General features: G+C 35.4%; 1 protein-coding gene across 2 annotated transcripts; it reads right to left on the bottom strand.

Annotated features, from left to right (window-relative positions):
- Positions 1–314: 314 nt before the first annotated feature.
- ASB17 (ankyrin repeat and SOCS box containing 17) lies at positions 315–18,096 on the bottom strand. Of its 2 annotated transcripts, XM_059884880.1 has the most exons (4): positions 17,780–18,096; positions 17,546–17,635; positions 2,980–3,259; positions 315–600 (listed from the first exon to the last, which is right to left on the bottom strand). In XM_059884880.1, the coding sequence occupies exons 1-4, from the start codon at positions 17,944–17,946 to the stop codon at positions 394–396; spliced, it is 744 nt and encodes a 247-aa protein (XP_059740863.1). In that variant the 5' UTR covers positions 17,947–18,096; the 3' UTR covers positions 315–393. The 2 variants fall into 2 exon arrangements, with proteins under 2 accessions (XP_059740863.1, NP_001069898.1); NM_001076430.2 differs by having other exon boundaries at positions 17,546–18,067.
- Positions 18,097–18,260: the final 164 nt, after the last annotated feature.

Raw genomic sequence — 18,260 nt, 5'->3', positions numbered from 1 at the left:
CAATAAACATTTGTTATTATGAATACAAAATATAAAATAATATTTACCTAACCTAGGACAAACTGATAGTAAAAGCTTCAGAGCTCAGAATAGTAATATAACCAGATTTTCCACAAGTAGTAAGAATGCTCCAAGGCCAAAATAACTTTTAAAAATGGAATAAGAGGGTAAACCTAAAATCTTATAAAAATGCATATAATTTGTTCCACTATATAGATAAGTAATGGGTATAGCCATATACTTATTTAAAAGTGATTCATTTAGTATGTTATTTGAAAATATATTTTCTGATGGAATGTTCAGTACAGTAAAAATTTGTGGGAAGTTAATAGTTTATTAACTTCTAAACCATACAACAGTGAGCATCCTTAAAGAATGACAAAAAGATGTGCATTAACTTTCTAAATTCAGATAGTTCTGTAGACAAACAGGGATTAGAAGTGAAAATATTCCATTTGGGAGCATATTGTTGGTTAGTAGTTGAGCCCTGATGGTTATTCTGCAGAGATGTAATAGTTCACATGGATCTTTGTATCTTGTTGAAGGAATGTAGTCCAGCCAATTTGAAATAATTGGACGTCTTCCTAAACTTAGCTGCATCTAAAGAAAAGAGAAATATTTTAACTTTGTAATATTAATCACTGTATTTGTCCAAATTATAAACATTTTAATTTTTTATTTGAATTCACAGAATTGTATCTTAAGTTTATTAACTCTATAATGCTTTTTTCCCCCAAAACATTTTTGCCTGAGTCAAGAATTTTTATACCCATTTTATTCACAAAATCATATATAAAGTTGAATGTCTTTTGTGTCTAAGGACACAAAACATTATTTCTTACAACAGTGAATCTGTTTTTTTAATTTTAGATCATATGGTTTATTAGCTTCTCCTCTAGAGTGTTGTCAATTTGACCATAAACTGAAATTATCTAGGAGACGTTAGAAACTATCAGTGCTGAGGTTCTATTCCTAAATTTCTGATTTAGTTGGTTTGGGGTCCCAGGAGGCTCTAGCCAATGCAGTAGATATTAGAAGATGCACGTTCAGTCCCTAGGTTGGGAAGATCCCCTGGAAGAGGGGACTCCAATATTCTTGTATGGAGAATCCCCATGGACAGAGGAACCTTTACAGACTATGGTCCATACGGTCATAAAGAGTTAGACATGACTGAAGCAACTAAGCACACACACAGACAACATAAATCTGCCAGGTAATTCCAGTCATTGTAGTGTAAAACTTCATACTGCTGAATCATGAGAAGATCTGACAAGAGGTCCATCCCTGTGAAGATGACTTTTTAAGGTTTAGTTAAGGTAACCTTTTAAATATTTAGTTCTAGAAGGTAAATGTTATTAGCCTGATACAGAAGTAAAAGACATCTGCTGTATTACTTCTCTACAGATTGTATGACACTAACTTAAATGATATATAATTTTTCATTAGTAAATAATTTTTTAAAGAATATTTTGTGTATACTCAGAAGTGAGCTTGGTGCTTAGGATAATTGCTAGGCTACACAAAACAGACATAGTCTCTGGGCTCACAGAACTGTGGTCTAGAAGTAAAGATATCTATATGTATATTTACAATAAAACTGGGAAGTGTGGTAATGCAAAGCACGTTATTTGAAGTGTTCTTTAAGCTGGTTTTTATGCCATCTTTCACCTTCTTGCTCAATGCCACTTCACTTATTAAACTGCAGTTGATTGGAATCCAGCTTTAACTTTGCCATTCAGGCAAAGATTTTGATCAACTCACTCTATCCTACAACTGATACTGTTTTATTTTGAGTGTACTTCAGGAATAGCATTCACAGAGATGCCTGAGAATCAATATGTCCTATAATAATGGTACAAAACTAACACTGTACAAGGACAAGCAAATTCCTAAAATTGGTTGCCAAAATGGTGGTGGTGGTTTAGTCACTAAGTGGTGTCTGACTCTTGTGACCCCATGGACTGTAGCCTGCCAGGCTCCTCTGTCCATGGGAATTCTCCAGGCAAGAATACTGGAGTGGGTTACATTTTCCTTCTCCAGGGGATCTTCCCAACCCAGGGATATAACCCCATCTGCTGCACTGCAGGCAAATTCTTTACCAGCTGAGCTACAATTTGACCAATTTGCCCTCCTTACAATTGGCCCAGGGGTGTTTGACTGATATATGTAGTTGAGGCTTAAGAAAGTTAAAGATCCAACAGAATTATATTTCTTAGGAGTTTATTTCTGAAGTCACACCTTTAAAGACAAGGGGAATTGCTAAATTCTTTAGTAATGTGACTGGTTTAAATTTATAGGGCTACCTTCTTTATCTTAAGCAGACTTATTTTTTGACACTAATAAACTTGATACAGTTTGATGCTAAAACTTGCAGTTCATTTTGACAGGGTGAACATGCCCATTGCATGGTTTGTTTGTTGTTTTTTTTCCCTAAACCTTACCAAGGAGAAACTCTTCATATTTCTGAGGGATAGATATTTTCAACTGAACAAATATTTAAAGCCTTTATATTTTCATGCTTAAAATTGTTCAGGAGTTTTGAAAAGCAAAATATGTTTCTTGGTATGTGATTTTATGTGGGAAGAAATGCAACTTTTATTTCCAAATATTCTATAGGAAAAGAAATCTGTTAAAAATTTAATTTGTTGTGATTTTAATAGATATAGAAATCCTAATAAACAGGTTATCATGTAATTAGGATGTAATAATAACATATATCAACTTAATAAATGCTAAAATAAAATATAAATTTAACTTTTAAAAGTTATTTCATATTTAGAAGATATAAAATTATGAACTAAAAGAGTTAATGTTCAATATAATTGGAATTCCACTTGTTTTTAATTTATAAGTATATACTCAGTGATTAATTTTTCACTGGATCCATAGATTTAAAATTGACTTTATTCTTGCCTCACAGTTCTGTCTTAAACTTGATCAATAATTGAGTCAAAGTACAAAGTACAATATTTTGCTTACCTCTATTTCCCTGATTGAAATGGTGGAAAGCACTCTGGAACAGAGCACTAAACATGTTTTGGCATCTTCCTCGATGTCTACCAATTCATGATCAACCATTATTCTCACTCTTGAAGGGTAGAGCAATATTGTTAACACAATGTTGATAGGGTTATTTTCTCTTTCTAAGATTCCATATTGCAGGAGTATTTTTAAGATATTGGATTGTCTCGTCTGAGCTACGTAAAGTAGAGGTGTGATGCCACTTAATGGGCTTGGACAGTATACTGGAGTGAAAGTTCTGTGAACCAGACAAACAAACAAGACCTCATTGAATGTAGAATTAAGAAATGTGGTAAACTGTTTGTCTTAAAATCATAGTATTATCTTAAATAACTTTAATATAACTTTACCTTTATATATAATATGTCTTAAAAAGTTTTCTACTCTGAATCTAGGCCAACTAGAAGGTTAAAAAATAAGAAAGCTCCTACTACACGCTTAAACCCCTTTTACACTTGTAAAAACAAACAAAAAGATTTATATTGTATGGAAAGTATTTAACTTTAGTGATAGCAATTCTGTTTCTCATTTGAGAAATCCATAGTGATTAGAAGTTGCATTATGAAACTGATATAGCTCTAGAAAATCTAAAATGGAATAGAAGGACAGACTTTTGTATTTCACTTTTTAATAGAACAGAATTATGTGACCCTTTTGATATCTTTTTGTTTTTGTTGTTCTTAATCATGTATCAGGCTTGGGATTGAATTGAGTTTGAAAATTAGACTGAAAAGGAAAAAGTGTAACTACCTTAATTCTATTTTTTCACTTTAATAAAATTAGAATTGATATTTTCAGGTTGAAGAAATGTAAATTATGATGAGGGCCATATCACGTCTCTCAAGGACAGAGTATAATTTTGCTTCTTCAATAGAGTTTTGAGAGTTCTCTGAAATTTTGCTTTTCCTGGAGTACTATATGGTGGCTGGACTTGAAAATTTATGCTCAATTATGACAGAAATGAAAATTTTATTTTTTCTAATTGTATGTAGTTCTTGCAGTCATTTCATTTCATGGACATTTATGTTTGCTATTAAATTGGTCAAGATATGTAGATAGGACATGGTAGAATCAACCATAGGGGATTGTTTTAATTAATTATCAAGCCTTGATTTGGCCAAGTAAACATGGATTTTAGGACTAAGGAAAGGGAAATTTTACTCATAGTCCTGTCTCTGGAATTCTCTTGATTGGTCTAATAAAATACTGATATAGTCCAAAACCACATACAAACTATAAATATTAGTTTTAGACAATTATGCCTATCAAGGAGAGCATTATTCAAAAAGAACTTTCAGTTCAGTTCAGTTCAGTCACTCAGTCATGTCCAACTCTTTGCGACCCCATGAATCACAGCACGCCAGGCCTCCCTGTCCATCACCAACTCCCGGAATTCACTCAGACTCACATCCATTGAGTCAGTGATGCCATCCGGCCATCTTATCCTCTGTCGTCCCCTTCTCCTGCCCCCAATCCCTCCCAGCATCAGAGTCTTTTCCAATGAGTCAACTCTTCCCATGAGGTGGCCAAAGTACTGCAGTTTCAGCTTTAGCATCATTCCTTCCAAAGAACACCCAGGGCTGATCTCCTTTAGAATGGACTAGTTGGATCTCCTTGCAGTCCAAGGGACTCTCAAGAGTCTTCTCCAACACCACAGTTAAAAACATCAATTCTTCAGCGCTCAGCTTTCTTCACAGTCCAACTCTCACATCCATACGTGACTACTGGAAAAACCATAGCCTTGACTAGACGAATGGGGATTTCAAATAATTAAAATGAGAGGTGACATGATATAATGCCCAAAATAGTAGAGATTTAAAAGTTCTAGTTTCTAGGTTTCAGTTTTCCTAATAAGATGTGTGACATCAGGTAGGTCAGCCTCTTTGAGTCTCCCTTTCCTCGTGCATTTATTTATGTGTTCATTTGCTCAGGCATTCATTAGCTAATTTATTTAATGCTTGTCCAGCATGTACTAAGTACTAGATATGCAGAGATGAAAGACGCTTATTATGGTCTGGTAAGGGAAATAGACAACTAATTTTAAAAACTTCAGTGAAAGATGATAATTGCTATGATAGAAGCATGCTTAAGATACTGTAAAAGCATTGAGGAGAGGCACCCAACTCTACCTAGAATATTCATTGCCTGTAGGTTATCCTGGAGCTAAGACTTGAATGATTGGTGGATGTTTGGCAAGAATGTTTCATTTACAGATATAAACCAACATTGGAGTATTGTTATGCAAGAACTTGCTGTCTAAAATGTATGTTCTGTATTAGATAAATTTTCTTGTTGATGGGTATTTGGGGTCTTAGAGACCTCCTCTGTGGTTCTTGTCAGGAACTCCAAAAAGTACAGCATGAAAATTACTAGACCAAAAGTCTATCTTCAAAGCTTCACTGAACTCTGAAATGCCAAGTTTTATGATTAAAAAAACAAATTTGCAGTGCAGAATAGCATTTTAGAAATTAAGAAGTAAGAGTTTGTTAACACTGTGCTGGTGATACTATATATATCCTTTTAATTCTATGTCAAGTATATATAAACTCTCTCCTAGAGTCATCTCCAGATCAATATTGTCCTGAACATCTCATCTTTTTCACAAATACTTCTAACACATATGCAAAATTCAATTTCTAAACTACCTCTGTATTCTTTCTCCTGATTATTGGTATTCACTTTCCCAAATCACAACTGCCTTCAACTTTTCTGTGTTTCTTGGATTTGTGTGTGTTCTTCCCTTCTACTTTCAATTCTGGGACAAGTCTTGCTGATTATATAAGACTCTATCAAATAAACTCTTTTGCAAAGTCTTCTTTGATTGCCTGAGTTTGTCTTACTCCTTATAGCTCTTTGTACATAGCTCCATTAAGCCCTTATCATTTTGGACAACTTGCTTAATGTCTCTAATCTTTCATTTTCTTATCTTCAAAATAAATGGGTGGGCAAGATGAACTATAAAATTTTAAGTTCTGTGGGGCAATGCTTTTTGTCTGTTTAGTATGCTATTATATCCCTAAATGCCTAGAACAATGCTTGGCCCATAGTAGATACTCAAGTATATATTAAGTGATTTTTTTGTTATTATCCTGAAAAATATTATTTTTAATTAACTGAAATTAAAATATTTAATTCTAATATTATTAAAATATTATTAATTTATTCTATAGCTTTGGACCTAATAAGATTTTTGGTGAAGTGCAATCACTTAGAATTTTCAAGAACAATCTCATTTATTCATCTTGCTAACTCTTAAGATATTTGACTTAAGAGTCTTATAAGTATTGGGATTCAGGGGACTTAGGGGGCAGAAAATACCATAAGCGGCCCTTTTTAAGATTTAGAGATATTAGCTGATTTTAAGATATTAAGATTACCTGTAGAAGATACTTTGGACCAAAAATGTTGAAACATAAATAAAACTCAAATAGGTTTAAAATAAGATTTGAATGTCTAGTCTATACCCAAATGGCATATGATTAATCCTCACGTTTAAAGAGCATGTTATTGTAAACCAAAATTTGCTTAATCTGTACTGACAGTTAATTATAACAGTACTTATATGGATGGAGGGAGGCAAGCAAGTCAAGAATCAGTTTTTAAATGTGAGCTTAATGAACTGAACCCTCTGTATCTGAAAACCTGTCATATACACAGTTATGAAGTGGAATATAATATTTCCATAGAGATATACAGAGAATGATTCCGTTTTGCAGCTATAATAGTTATTTCTAAAATGTTTCCTAATATTTCTCTTTTGGTCTGACTGCCAATTCAATATACATTTCTTCACAATAATTTTATCTCTGATATTTGACACAGTTGATTTTCTTGAGATATTTTCCCATGGCTCAGTGGGACCATTCTCTTTAAGATGCAGCTACCTCTTTGACTATTCATTCTCAACCCTCTTTAACTTATCCCTCTTTCTCTGCCCTTAATATCTAAGTAAAGTAAATGTGGCCTTTTGACTAATTTTCATCTGACTAACTATTCTCAGGCAATTTCATCTGTGACAGTAACATGATAATTTATTCAGCAAATACTTATTGACTGCATACTGTATGCCAGGCAGTCTTTTGGGTACTTGGGATATATGAGTGAACAAAACAAAGATACCTCCTTTCTTGCTAATACAGCAGTGAGGGGAAACAAACAATACAGAATGAACATAGCAAACAAGATAATTTTATAGTATGTAGAGGTTCTGATAAATATTGTGGGGAAAAAGAAAAAGTAAGGCAGGATAAGTATGGAAGTGCTGAGAAGGTGCAGTGAGGGCATTTGTCAATTTTATTTTATTTATATTTTTAATTGAAGTGTGGTTAACATGCAATATTATATTGGTTTCAGGTATACAACATAGTGGTTTGATATTTAAATACATTATGAACTGATCACTACAATTCATCATCTGCTACTGTGCAAAGTTATTATGATATTATTGACTATATCCCCAATGCTGTAAGTTACATCCCCATGACTTATTTTATAACTTGAAGTTTGTACCTCTTAATCTCCTTTACCTATTTCTCTGAACTCATAACCCTGCTGCCCTGAAACCAATAGTTTGTATCTATGAGTCTGTTTCCTTTTTTTGTTGTTGTTCATTTGTTTTGTTTTTTAGATTCTACATGTAGAATACTATGTATTCTACAAATACATAGTATTTGTTTTTCTCTATTTAAATTATTTCACTTAGTGTAATGTCCTCTAAGTCTATTGATGTTATCACAAATAGCAAGATCTTATTCTTTTTTATGGATGAGTAATAATCCATTGTATTTATGTGTATATACACAGACATGACTTCTTTATCTACTATGATTACTTAGGTTACTTCCATATCTTGGGTCCTGTAAATAATGCTGCAATGAACATAGACATGCATATATCTTTTTGAATTAGTGTTTTCATTTTCTTCACATAAATACCCAGAAGTGAACTTGCTGAGTCCTATGGTAACTCTATTATTAATTTTTTGAGGAACCTACATACTGTTTTCCACAGTGACTGCACAGTCTACATTTTCAGCAACAGTGCACAAAGTTTCCCTTTTCTTTTCATTAACACTTATTTGCTGTCTTTTTGATAACATTCTGACAAGTGGGAAGTGATCTCATTACAGTTTTAATTTGCATTTCTGTAATATGTGTGCTATGACCAGTGCATTTTCTTGGCAAAATTCTGTTATTTGCCCTGCTTCATTCTGTACTCTAAGGCCAAATTTGCCTGTTACTCCAGGTGTTTCTTGACTTCCTACTTTTGCATTCCAGTCCCCTATAATAAAAATATATCTTTTTTGTGTGTTAGTTCTAAAAGGTCTTGTAGGTCTTCATAGAGCCATTCAACTTCAGCTTCTTCAGCGTTACTGGTTGGGGCATAGACTTGGATTACCGTGATATTGAATGGTTTGCCTTGGAAACGAACAGAAATCATTCTGTCGTTTTTGAATTGCATCCAAGTACTGCATTTCGGACTCTTTTGTTGACCATGATAGCTACTCCATTTCTTCTTCTTTTTTTTTTAATATAAATTTATTTAATTGGAGGCTAATTACTTTACAATATTATATGGGTTTTGCCATACATCAACATGAATCTGCCACGGGTGTACATGTGTTCCCCATCCTGAACCACCCCCCCACCCCAACCTCCCTCCCCGTACCATCCCTCTGAGTCATCCCAGTGCACCAGCCCCAAGCATCCTGTATCATGCATTGTACCTGGACTGGTGATTCATTTCATATTTGATATTATACATGTTTCAATGCCATTCTCCCAAATCATCCCACCCTCTCCCTCTCCCACAGAGTCCAAAAGACTGTTCTATACATCTGTGCCTCTTTTGCTGTCTCGCATACAGGGTTATCGTTGCCATCTTTCTAAATTCCATATATATACGTTAGTATACTGTATTGGTATTTTCTTTCTGGCTTACTTCAGTCTGTATAATAGGCTCCAGTTTCATCCACCTCATTAGAACTGATTCAAATGTATTCTTTTTAATGGCTGAGTAATACTCCATTGTGTATATGTACCACAGCTTTCTTATCCATTCATCTGCTGATGGACATCTAGGTTGCTTCCATGTCCTGGCTATTATAAACAGTGCTGCAATGAACATTGGGGTACACGTGTCTCTTTCCCTTCTGGTTTCCTTGGTGTGTATGCCCAGTAGTGTGATTTCTGGGTCATAAGGCAGTTCTAGTTCCAGTTTTTTAAGGAGTCTCCACACTGTTCTCCATAGTGGCTGTACTAGTTTGCATTCCCACCAACAGTGTAAAAGGGTTCCTTTTTCAATAAATGAGATCAAAAACACTCTGGAGGGGACAAATAGTAGAATAACGGAGGCAGAAGATAGGATCAGTGAAGTAGAAGATAGAATGGTAGAAATAAATGAATCAGAGAGGAAAAAAGAAAAATGAATTAAAAGAAATGAGCACAATCTCAGAGACCTCCAGGACAATGTTAAATGCCCCAACATTCGAATCATAGGAGTCCCAGAAGAAGACAAAAATAGAGACCATGAGAAAATACTCCAGGAGATAATAGTTGAAAGCTTCCCTAAAATGGGGAAGGAAATAATCACCCAAGTCCAAGAAACCGAGAGTCCCAAACAGGATAAACCCAAGGCAAAACACCCCAAGACACATATTAATCAAATTAACAAAGATCAAACACAAAGAACAAATATTAAAAGCAGCAAGGGAAAAACAACAAACAACACACAAGGGGATTCCCATAAGGATAACAGCTGATCTTTCCATAGAAACTCTTCAGGCCAGGAGGGAATGGCAGGACATACTTAAAGTGATGAAAGAAAATAACCTATAGCCCAGATTACTGTACCCAGCAAGGATCTCATTCAAATATGAAGGAGAAATCAAAAGCTTTACAGACAAGCAAAAGCTGAGAGAATTCAGCACCAACAAACCAGCTCTCCAACAAATACTAAAGGATATTCTCTAGACAGGAAATACAAAAAGGGTGTATAAACTCGAACCCAAAATAATAAATGGCAACGGGATCATACTTATCCATAATTACCTTAAATGTAAATGGGTTGAATGCCCCAACCAAAAGACAAAGACTGGCTGAACGGATACAAAAACAAGACCCCCATATATGTTGTCTACAAGAGACCTACCTTGAAACAGGGGACACATACAGACTGAAAGTGAAGGGCTGGAAAAAGATATTCCACACAAAAGAGACCAAAACAAAGCAGGAGTAGCAATACTCATATCAGATAAAATAGACTTTAAAACAAAGGCTGTGAAAAGAGACAAAGAAGGACACTACATAATGATCAAAGGATCAATCCAAGAAGAAGATATAACAATTATAAATATATATGCACCCAACATAGGAGCACCACAATATGTAAGACAAATGCTAACAAGTATGAAAGGGGAAATTAACAGTAACACAATAATAGTGGGAGACTTTAATACCCCACTCACACCTATGGATAGATCAACTAAACAGAAAATTAACAAGGAAACACAAACTTTAAATGATACAATAGACCAGTTAGACCTAATTGATATCTATAGGACATTTCACCCCAAAACAATGAATTACACCTTTTTCTCAAGTGCACACGGAACCTTCTCCAGGATAGATCACATCCTGGGCCATAAATCTAGCCTTGGTAAATTCAAAAAAATTGAAATCATTCCAAGCTTCTTTTCTGACCACAATGCAGTAAGATTAGATCTCAATTACAGAAGAAAAACTATAAAAAATTCCAACATATGGAGGCTGAACAACATGCTGCTGAATAATCAACAAATCACAGAAGAAATAAAAAAAGAAATCAAAATATGCATAGAAATGAATGAAAATGAAAACACAACAACCCAAAACCTGTGGGACACTGTACTCCATTTCTTGTAAGGTATTCCTGCCCACAGTAGTAGATATAATGGCCCTCTGAGTTAAATTCACCCATTTCAATCCATCTTAGTTCTCTGATTCCTAGAATGTCAACGTTCACTCTTGCCATCTCCTGTTTGACCACTTCCAATTTGCCTTGATTCATGGACCTAATATTCCAGGTTCCTGTGCAATATTGCTCTTTACAGCATCAGACCATGCTTCTATCACCAGTCAGATCCACAGCTGGGTGTTGTTTTTGCTTTGGCTCCATCCCTTCATTCTTTCTGGAGTTATTTCTCCACTGATTTCCAGTAGCATATTGGGCACCTACCGACCTGGGGAGTTAATCTTTCAGCGTCCTATCTTTTTGCCTTTTCATTGGCAATGCCAAAGAATGCTCAAACTACCGCACAATTGCACTCATCTCACATGCTAGTAAAGTAATGCTCAACATTCTCCAAGCCAGGCTTCAACAATATGTGAACCATGAACTTCCAGATGTTCAAGCTGGTTTTAGAAAAGGCAGAGGAAATCAAATTGCCAACATTCGCTGGATCATCTAAAAAGCAAGAGGGTTCCAGGAAAACATCTATTTCTGCTTTATTGACTATGCCAAAGCCTTTGACTGTGTGGATCACAATAAACTGTGGAAAATTCTGAAAGAGATGGGAATATACCAGACCACTTGACCTGCCTCTTGAGAAACGTGTATGCAGGTCAGGAAGCAACAGTTCAAACTGGACATGGAACAACACACTGGTTCCAAATAGGAAAAGGAGTATGTCAAGGCTGTATATTGTCACCCTGCTTATTTAACTTATATGCAGAGTACATCATGAGACACGCTGGGCTGGATCAAACACAAGCTGGAATCAAGATTGTAGGGAGAAATGTCAATAACCTCAGATATGCAGATGACACCATCCTTATGGCAGAAAGTGAAGAACTAAAGAGCCTCTTGATGAAAGTGAAAGAGGAGAGTGAAAAAGTTGACTTAAAGTTCAACATTCAGAAAACTAAGATCATGGCATCTGGTCCCATCACTTGATGGCAAATAGATGGGGAAACAGTGGAAACAGTGGCTGATTTTATTTTTCTGGGCTCCAAAATCACTGCAGATGGTGACTGCAGCCATGAAATTAAAAGATGCTTACTCCTTGGAAGGAAAGTTTTGACCAACCTAGAGAGCATATTAAAAAGCAGAGGCATTACTTTGCCAACAAAGGTCCATCTAGTCAAGGCTATGATTTTTCCAGTGGTCGTGTATGGATGTGAGAGTTGGACTATAAAGAAAGCTGAGCGCTGAAGAATTGATGGTTTTCAACTGTGGTGTTGGAGAAGACTGTTGTGAGTCCCTTGGACTGCAAGGAGATCCAACCAGTCCATCCTAAAGCAGGTCTGTCTTGAGTGTTCATTGGAAAGACTGATGTTGCAGCTGAAACTCCAATACTTTGGCCACCTGATGCGGAGAGCTGACATTGGAAAAGACCCTGATGCTGGGAAAGATTGGGGGTGGGAGGAGAAGGGGCTGACAGAGGATGAGATGGTTGGATGGCATTACCAACTCAATGGACATGGATTTGAGTGGACTCCAGGAGTTGGTGACGGACAGGGAGGCCTGGCGTACTGCGTTTCATCGGGTCACAAAGAGTCGGACATGACTCAGTGACTGAACTGAATTGACTGAATATGTGTGCGCACATGCAAACACACTGATATTGGTGATGTTGAGCCTCTTTTCATGTCTATAAGCCATGTGTATGTCTTCCTTGGGAAAACACCTATGGGTCCCCCCCTTTTTCAAAATTTTATTTTTATAATATTGAGTTCTTTACGTGTTTTTGATATTAACCTCTGATTGGATATATTGTGCATATCTCCCTTTACTCAGTAAGCCTTTTCATTTTGTTGATGCTTTCCTTTGCTATCCAAAAGCTTTTTTAGTATGATGTAGTTTCATCTGTTTATTTTTGCTTTTGTTGCCTTTGCCTGAGGATATGTATTTAAGAAAATGTTGCTAAGACTGATGTAAAATTATGTACTGCCTATGTTTTCTTCTAGAAATTTTATGATTTCTGGTCTCATATTTCAGTTTTAAATAAATTTTGAGTTTATTTTTGTATATAGTATAACAATCTGGTCAGTTTGTGTGTAGCTATCCTATTTTCCCCACACCATTTATTGAAGAGGCTGTCTTTTCCCCATTGTATATTCTTGCTTCCTTTGTAATAAATTGGTTGACCATAAAAACATGGGTTTATTTTTAGACATTCAATTCTGTTCCATTGATGTATGTATCTTTTTTAAAAATGCCATTACTACACAGTTTTGATTACTATAGCTTTGTAGTATAGTTTGAAATCAGGGTAGTATAGTTTGAAATCAGGGCACATGATACCTCTGGCTTTTTTCTTCTTTATCAAGGTTGCTTTGGCTGTTGATAGTCTTTCATGGTTCCATGCAAATGAACCAAGGAATGTAGGCAGGCTTTAGAAGCTGGCAAAAGCAGCTAATGCCTCTAGCTAGTGCTTCCAGAAGGAATCTGCCTTGTGACATCTTGATATGAGCCATTGTAGCCTCATTTTGGACTTTTGATCATCAGAAATAGAAAATAATAAATTTATCTTGTTTTAAGGCTCTAAGTTTGTAGCAATTTGTTACAGCAGCAAAAGGAAACTAATACAATCATCAACCAGTCTCAAAATTTATAAATCTGAAGTTTAACTCTTCTTCCTCTTTCATTCTCTACTTCTGATCACCTACTGTAATTCTGGTTATTCTGTTTAGTAATATCTCTTTTCCCATTGCTATTGTTTTAGTTTAAGTCCTCATTATAATTTACCTGGACAATTATGATAACAAAAGGTGGCTAGGGGCTGTGTGTGTGTGGGGTCATGGTAGTAGAGCAGAATTAGTTCTTCCTCCCAAATTATTATAAATACACATATAATCTTAGTTAGCATACTGGGCATGCTATGCAAATTCAGCTTCAAGCAACTCCTCTAACCACCTGCCTCTTTTCAATCAGATGTGTCCCTCAACCTTTTCTACATAGAAATTCTGGAACTGCTGATGAGCAGTCTACTAACTGGTCTGTCAGCTACAGCTCCAGCCTTTCTTCCCACAATCCAGTCTTCAGATGAGAGCTGGTTAATCTTTTCATACTACAATTCTGATCTTCACTGACTGGGCATCACCCATGGTGTAAATTTTAGATTTCTTAGTATGACCTACAAAATCTTTCACAGTTTCACTTTTAGGCCTTATTGCTCCCTATTACTTGATTTCCATCTCATTTTCTAGCAGTTGCTGAGTTGCCTGTAGTCAATGGATAAAATGTGTTTGTGTCTCTCTTGGCTTTAGTTAGCCTCTCTCTGCCTAGATTATATTTCTTCAAGGGAAAGACAGGGAAGACTCCTTTTTATCTTTGAAAAATCAGTTTAAGACATCACTTCTAAAGAGCCTTCTAGATATCTGCTGCTCCCCAATAGTGTTAACAATGTCCTATATTCTTTCTACCTGTACATACTTCTGTTTCTGAATTTATATTGGATTATTCTTTTCATGGCCTGCTTACTAGTCTGTGAGTTCTCCAAAATTAGGAAATATATCTACTTTGTTTTTGTATCCCCAACAAATAACACAATGCCTAGTACTTAGAAAATGCTAAATACTTGCTATTATTTTAACTGAATGATATTATCTCTCTTTAACCACTTACAGTCTGCCATACAGTAGCATATATTTTTGCTATAATAAATAAGCAAAAATAAAATGAACAAACTTTAAGTTCCTTTCCCTCACTAATTCTGTCTTTTTTTTCCCCCCAGGGTCCTATTAATACACTTTATGATTGTATTAGGGAAATTATCAAACTGGAGTGTATACAAGGGGAGGTGACCAAAGAGTGATGCTGTTATGGAAATAAACAACAGATAGTAGGAAACTTAAGATATTCTTTATGGGGTCAAAATAACTATGTTCAAATATTTGAGAGGTTTTCATATAGGAGACAGAATGAGTAGACTTTGTCCTTTATATTTCTTGGGGCAGAGTTGGAGAAATGGAGACAGAATTCAGTGCATTATGACAAAGAAGAGTCTAAACACTGTATAAAAATTCAGTTTTCATCTAATGCAATCTCGATTAACCACTTGCTATGTATCTGGATAGTTCTAGGCACTGTTAAAGAATATGCTCCTTTCATGGAGCATTTTCTTTTTGGGGGGGGCCACACCACATGGCGTGTGGGATCTTAGTCCCTCAACCAGGGATCACACTTGCACCGCCTCCATTTGAAGCACAGAGTCTTAACCACTGGACCACCTGGTAAGTTCCTCCTGGAGCTTACTTTTAGCAAGAGTATATAGTGGACAACCAATACATGGTTGGAATATAGTGTTCAAGGAAGAGTGACATAAGAATAGATTTGGGAGGTTGGATTTGGGGATAGATTGTATGGGAATTTTAAAAAATGGATATAGATTTTGAATTTTTTTCTACTGGTAGTGGGAAAACTTTGGATGATTTTAAACATGGGTGGTATGGCCTATTTCACATTTTTAAAAGGTCACTCAGGCTGCTGCCTCAAGAATGGATTGTAAGAAGGAAGAATGGAAGCTGGAAGATTTCCAGTAGGAATCTTTTGGAGTATCTAGGTAAGAAGTAATGGTGGCTTCACCTAGGTTAGGAATGGAGGACATGAAAAGGATAACAAATTGGGATATGTTTTAGAGATAAAGTCAAAAAGATTTGCTGATGTGCTGTGAAAGAAAGAGAAGAAACAAGAATAAGTCCTGGATTTCTGACCTGAGCAACAGAGGCTGTTAATCTAGTGGAGAATTCAAGAGAAGGAGCAAGTTAGCAGGCAGAGGATAACTTAGATCAATACTCTGTTTTGTTTCTGTTAAATTTCAGATGTTGAGCCAATAGCCTGATTTATAAGAGGAGTCTGGGGCTCAGAGGAGAGGTCAGGGCTGGAGGTAAAGATTTAGGAGTAATTGACATATTTAAAGTCATGGGACTGGGTAAAATCATTGAGAGGAAAGTGGATAGCTAGGACAGAGAAGGGTCCCTGGTAAAGGAATGGTTTATCTCAGGAAATAGTTAACTCACTACTACTAGCGTCGTTCAAGCAAAGACCAGATGAGCAGCAACCAGAGATACATTATGGGAGTTGTTGTCCAGGAAGAGGGCGGGGGAGGTTTGTTAATGAATTCTTAGGTTCCATTTGAATTTAAAGTTCTGTGACTCTGAAAGATCCAAAAAACTGTGGGACATAGAATTGGTCTGTAATGTGTTTTACCTTGATGATGCATCTAAGTCAAAATATATGAATCTTAACAATTTATCAAAACAGTTGTTAATGGCACACTCTTATGTCCCACTGTGTGTTTCTTTTTCATTTCCTGTTCTTTGTTTTCAGTTTTACCTTGCCCCTCCACTCCCCCATTAACCTTTGTAAAAAACTTAATCCTCTCTTCCTCTGTTTCATTTCATTTTTCTTTCCTATGGACCTGTCAAGGGATATATAAAGGCATTACTTAGTCCAGTTAGTGATGCTCATTGTTAGAAGCTGCTGATCTCTGCTATAGTTACATATATAGTAGCCCTTAAAACAACCAAAAAGTGATATTTTGGAGTTTTGTTTATTGATATTCCAGAATTAAGTGCTCATTTTTGTACTTGGGTAATTATTGATTATTATTAAGGAAAGTAATCTAGTGGTTCTCTAACACCACATAGGATCACATAATACACCATCAAGAAAACAACACTGCTTCAGGAAAATGGAAATGGGTTTAGTCTTAAACTGATCTGTCTTATTTTTCATTACATAGGTAGTTCTATCACTGTGCTAAGTACAGTGCCTTGTATATAGTAAGGTGATAAATATTTTGTTGAATGAGTGAACATATGCACATCTATTCTGTTCATTGAGATATTCAAATGAATATCTAAAACCAAAAAGTAAATTGGAGTTAGTACAAACTAAGTAACTTTAAAATCTGTATTACAGACTACAAAGAGGTTATGTTAGATATTTTATTCTGATAAGATCCTCAGTAATATTCATTAGCTAGATTGCCATGTTTGGATTAGACGAAAATGTGATTCCATAACAGATTTAATCAGGTATTTGACTTTCATTGTAGTCAACTCCGGGGAATTTGATGTCAAATTTGTCAATGATATTAACATAAAAAGAGAATTATTATGTTTAATAAGTATTACTAAGTGAATATGTGTTTATACTCTGAATTATACTTTGAAAGTCAGTTTATATACATGATATTATAGGTAAACATTCTCAGTATTCTCAAAAAGAAGAGATCACAGCATTACAAAAGCAATGTCTTTGACTAGTTACAGAAATCTAGGTTGTTTAACATTGCATTATCTTGAGCACTAACATGTAAGCTCTATAGAGCAAACCACTAGTAATTTATTGACACATAATAATGTACATAATAGGCAAAATTCTATGGAATAAATAATGAAGGAATGAACAAATGAATGGACAATCAATTCAGGCTTCCTTATATAGTCACTATAAATATACATTTTAGAAAAAAAGGAGTAGTATAATCCCTTAAAGAGAAATTTCCCCCTTTTATGTTGAAAACATAGGAGATTATTACCTCCATATCAGTGCCAGGTTAAAACTTCTGTCTTGAACATAGTCTTTTGTCTTCTTGAGAAGCAGCTCCACAAAGTCAGGATTACCTTTTCTGGCGAAAACCCAGTACAGAATTGTATTCACACATATTTCAGTAAATTCAAGGTTAAAATTTACTTCTAAATGGCATCCTGATTTTTCCACAAATGCAATATAATCTGAGAGTAGTATGTCAAATCCTTCCAAGTCGACATACCTCAGAATTTTTGCCAGTGTTCTATAAACCCTGGGCTCATAGCAGTGATATCCCCACTGATGCAAAGACTGCAAGGATGGTCTTTTAAAAACTTTGTCAACGAGACTACAGAATATATTGCTTCGTGGGCAAGAAGTCTTACAACATAATTTAGAAGATTTACTCATTGCTATTTAAGGCAATGATGTAGAAATAAAATCACACGAAGTCATACTGTAACCCTTCAGTTACATATTTTGATAGTATGGTAGGCTTTACTTCACAAACAGGAAGTGCCCTTTAAACTGTAGCCAGAAAAAAAAAATCATGTGAAATACTACCATCAAGTACTGGATGACATCACAATAGATGGAGATCTGTCATCAGAACAGGTCAGAGATTTGGGATATTAAATGTAACTGATGACTTTTGAGAAAGACATATTGGACAGAAATGGCATGTGGAAGAGATAAGATATGATATTTTTAACTTTCTAAGAATT

Source organism: Bos taurus, chromosome 3, assembly GCF_002263795.3.
Source record: "Bos taurus isolate L1 Dominette 01449 registration number 42190680 breed Hereford chromosome 3, ARS-UCD2.0, whole genome shotgun sequence".
NCBI classification, from domain to species: domain Eukaryota; kingdom Metazoa; phylum Chordata; class Mammalia; order Artiodactyla; family Bovidae; genus Bos; species Bos taurus.
Note: the sequence above shows the minus strand (reverse complement) of the source record. Positions and strands in the feature narration are given on the sequence as shown.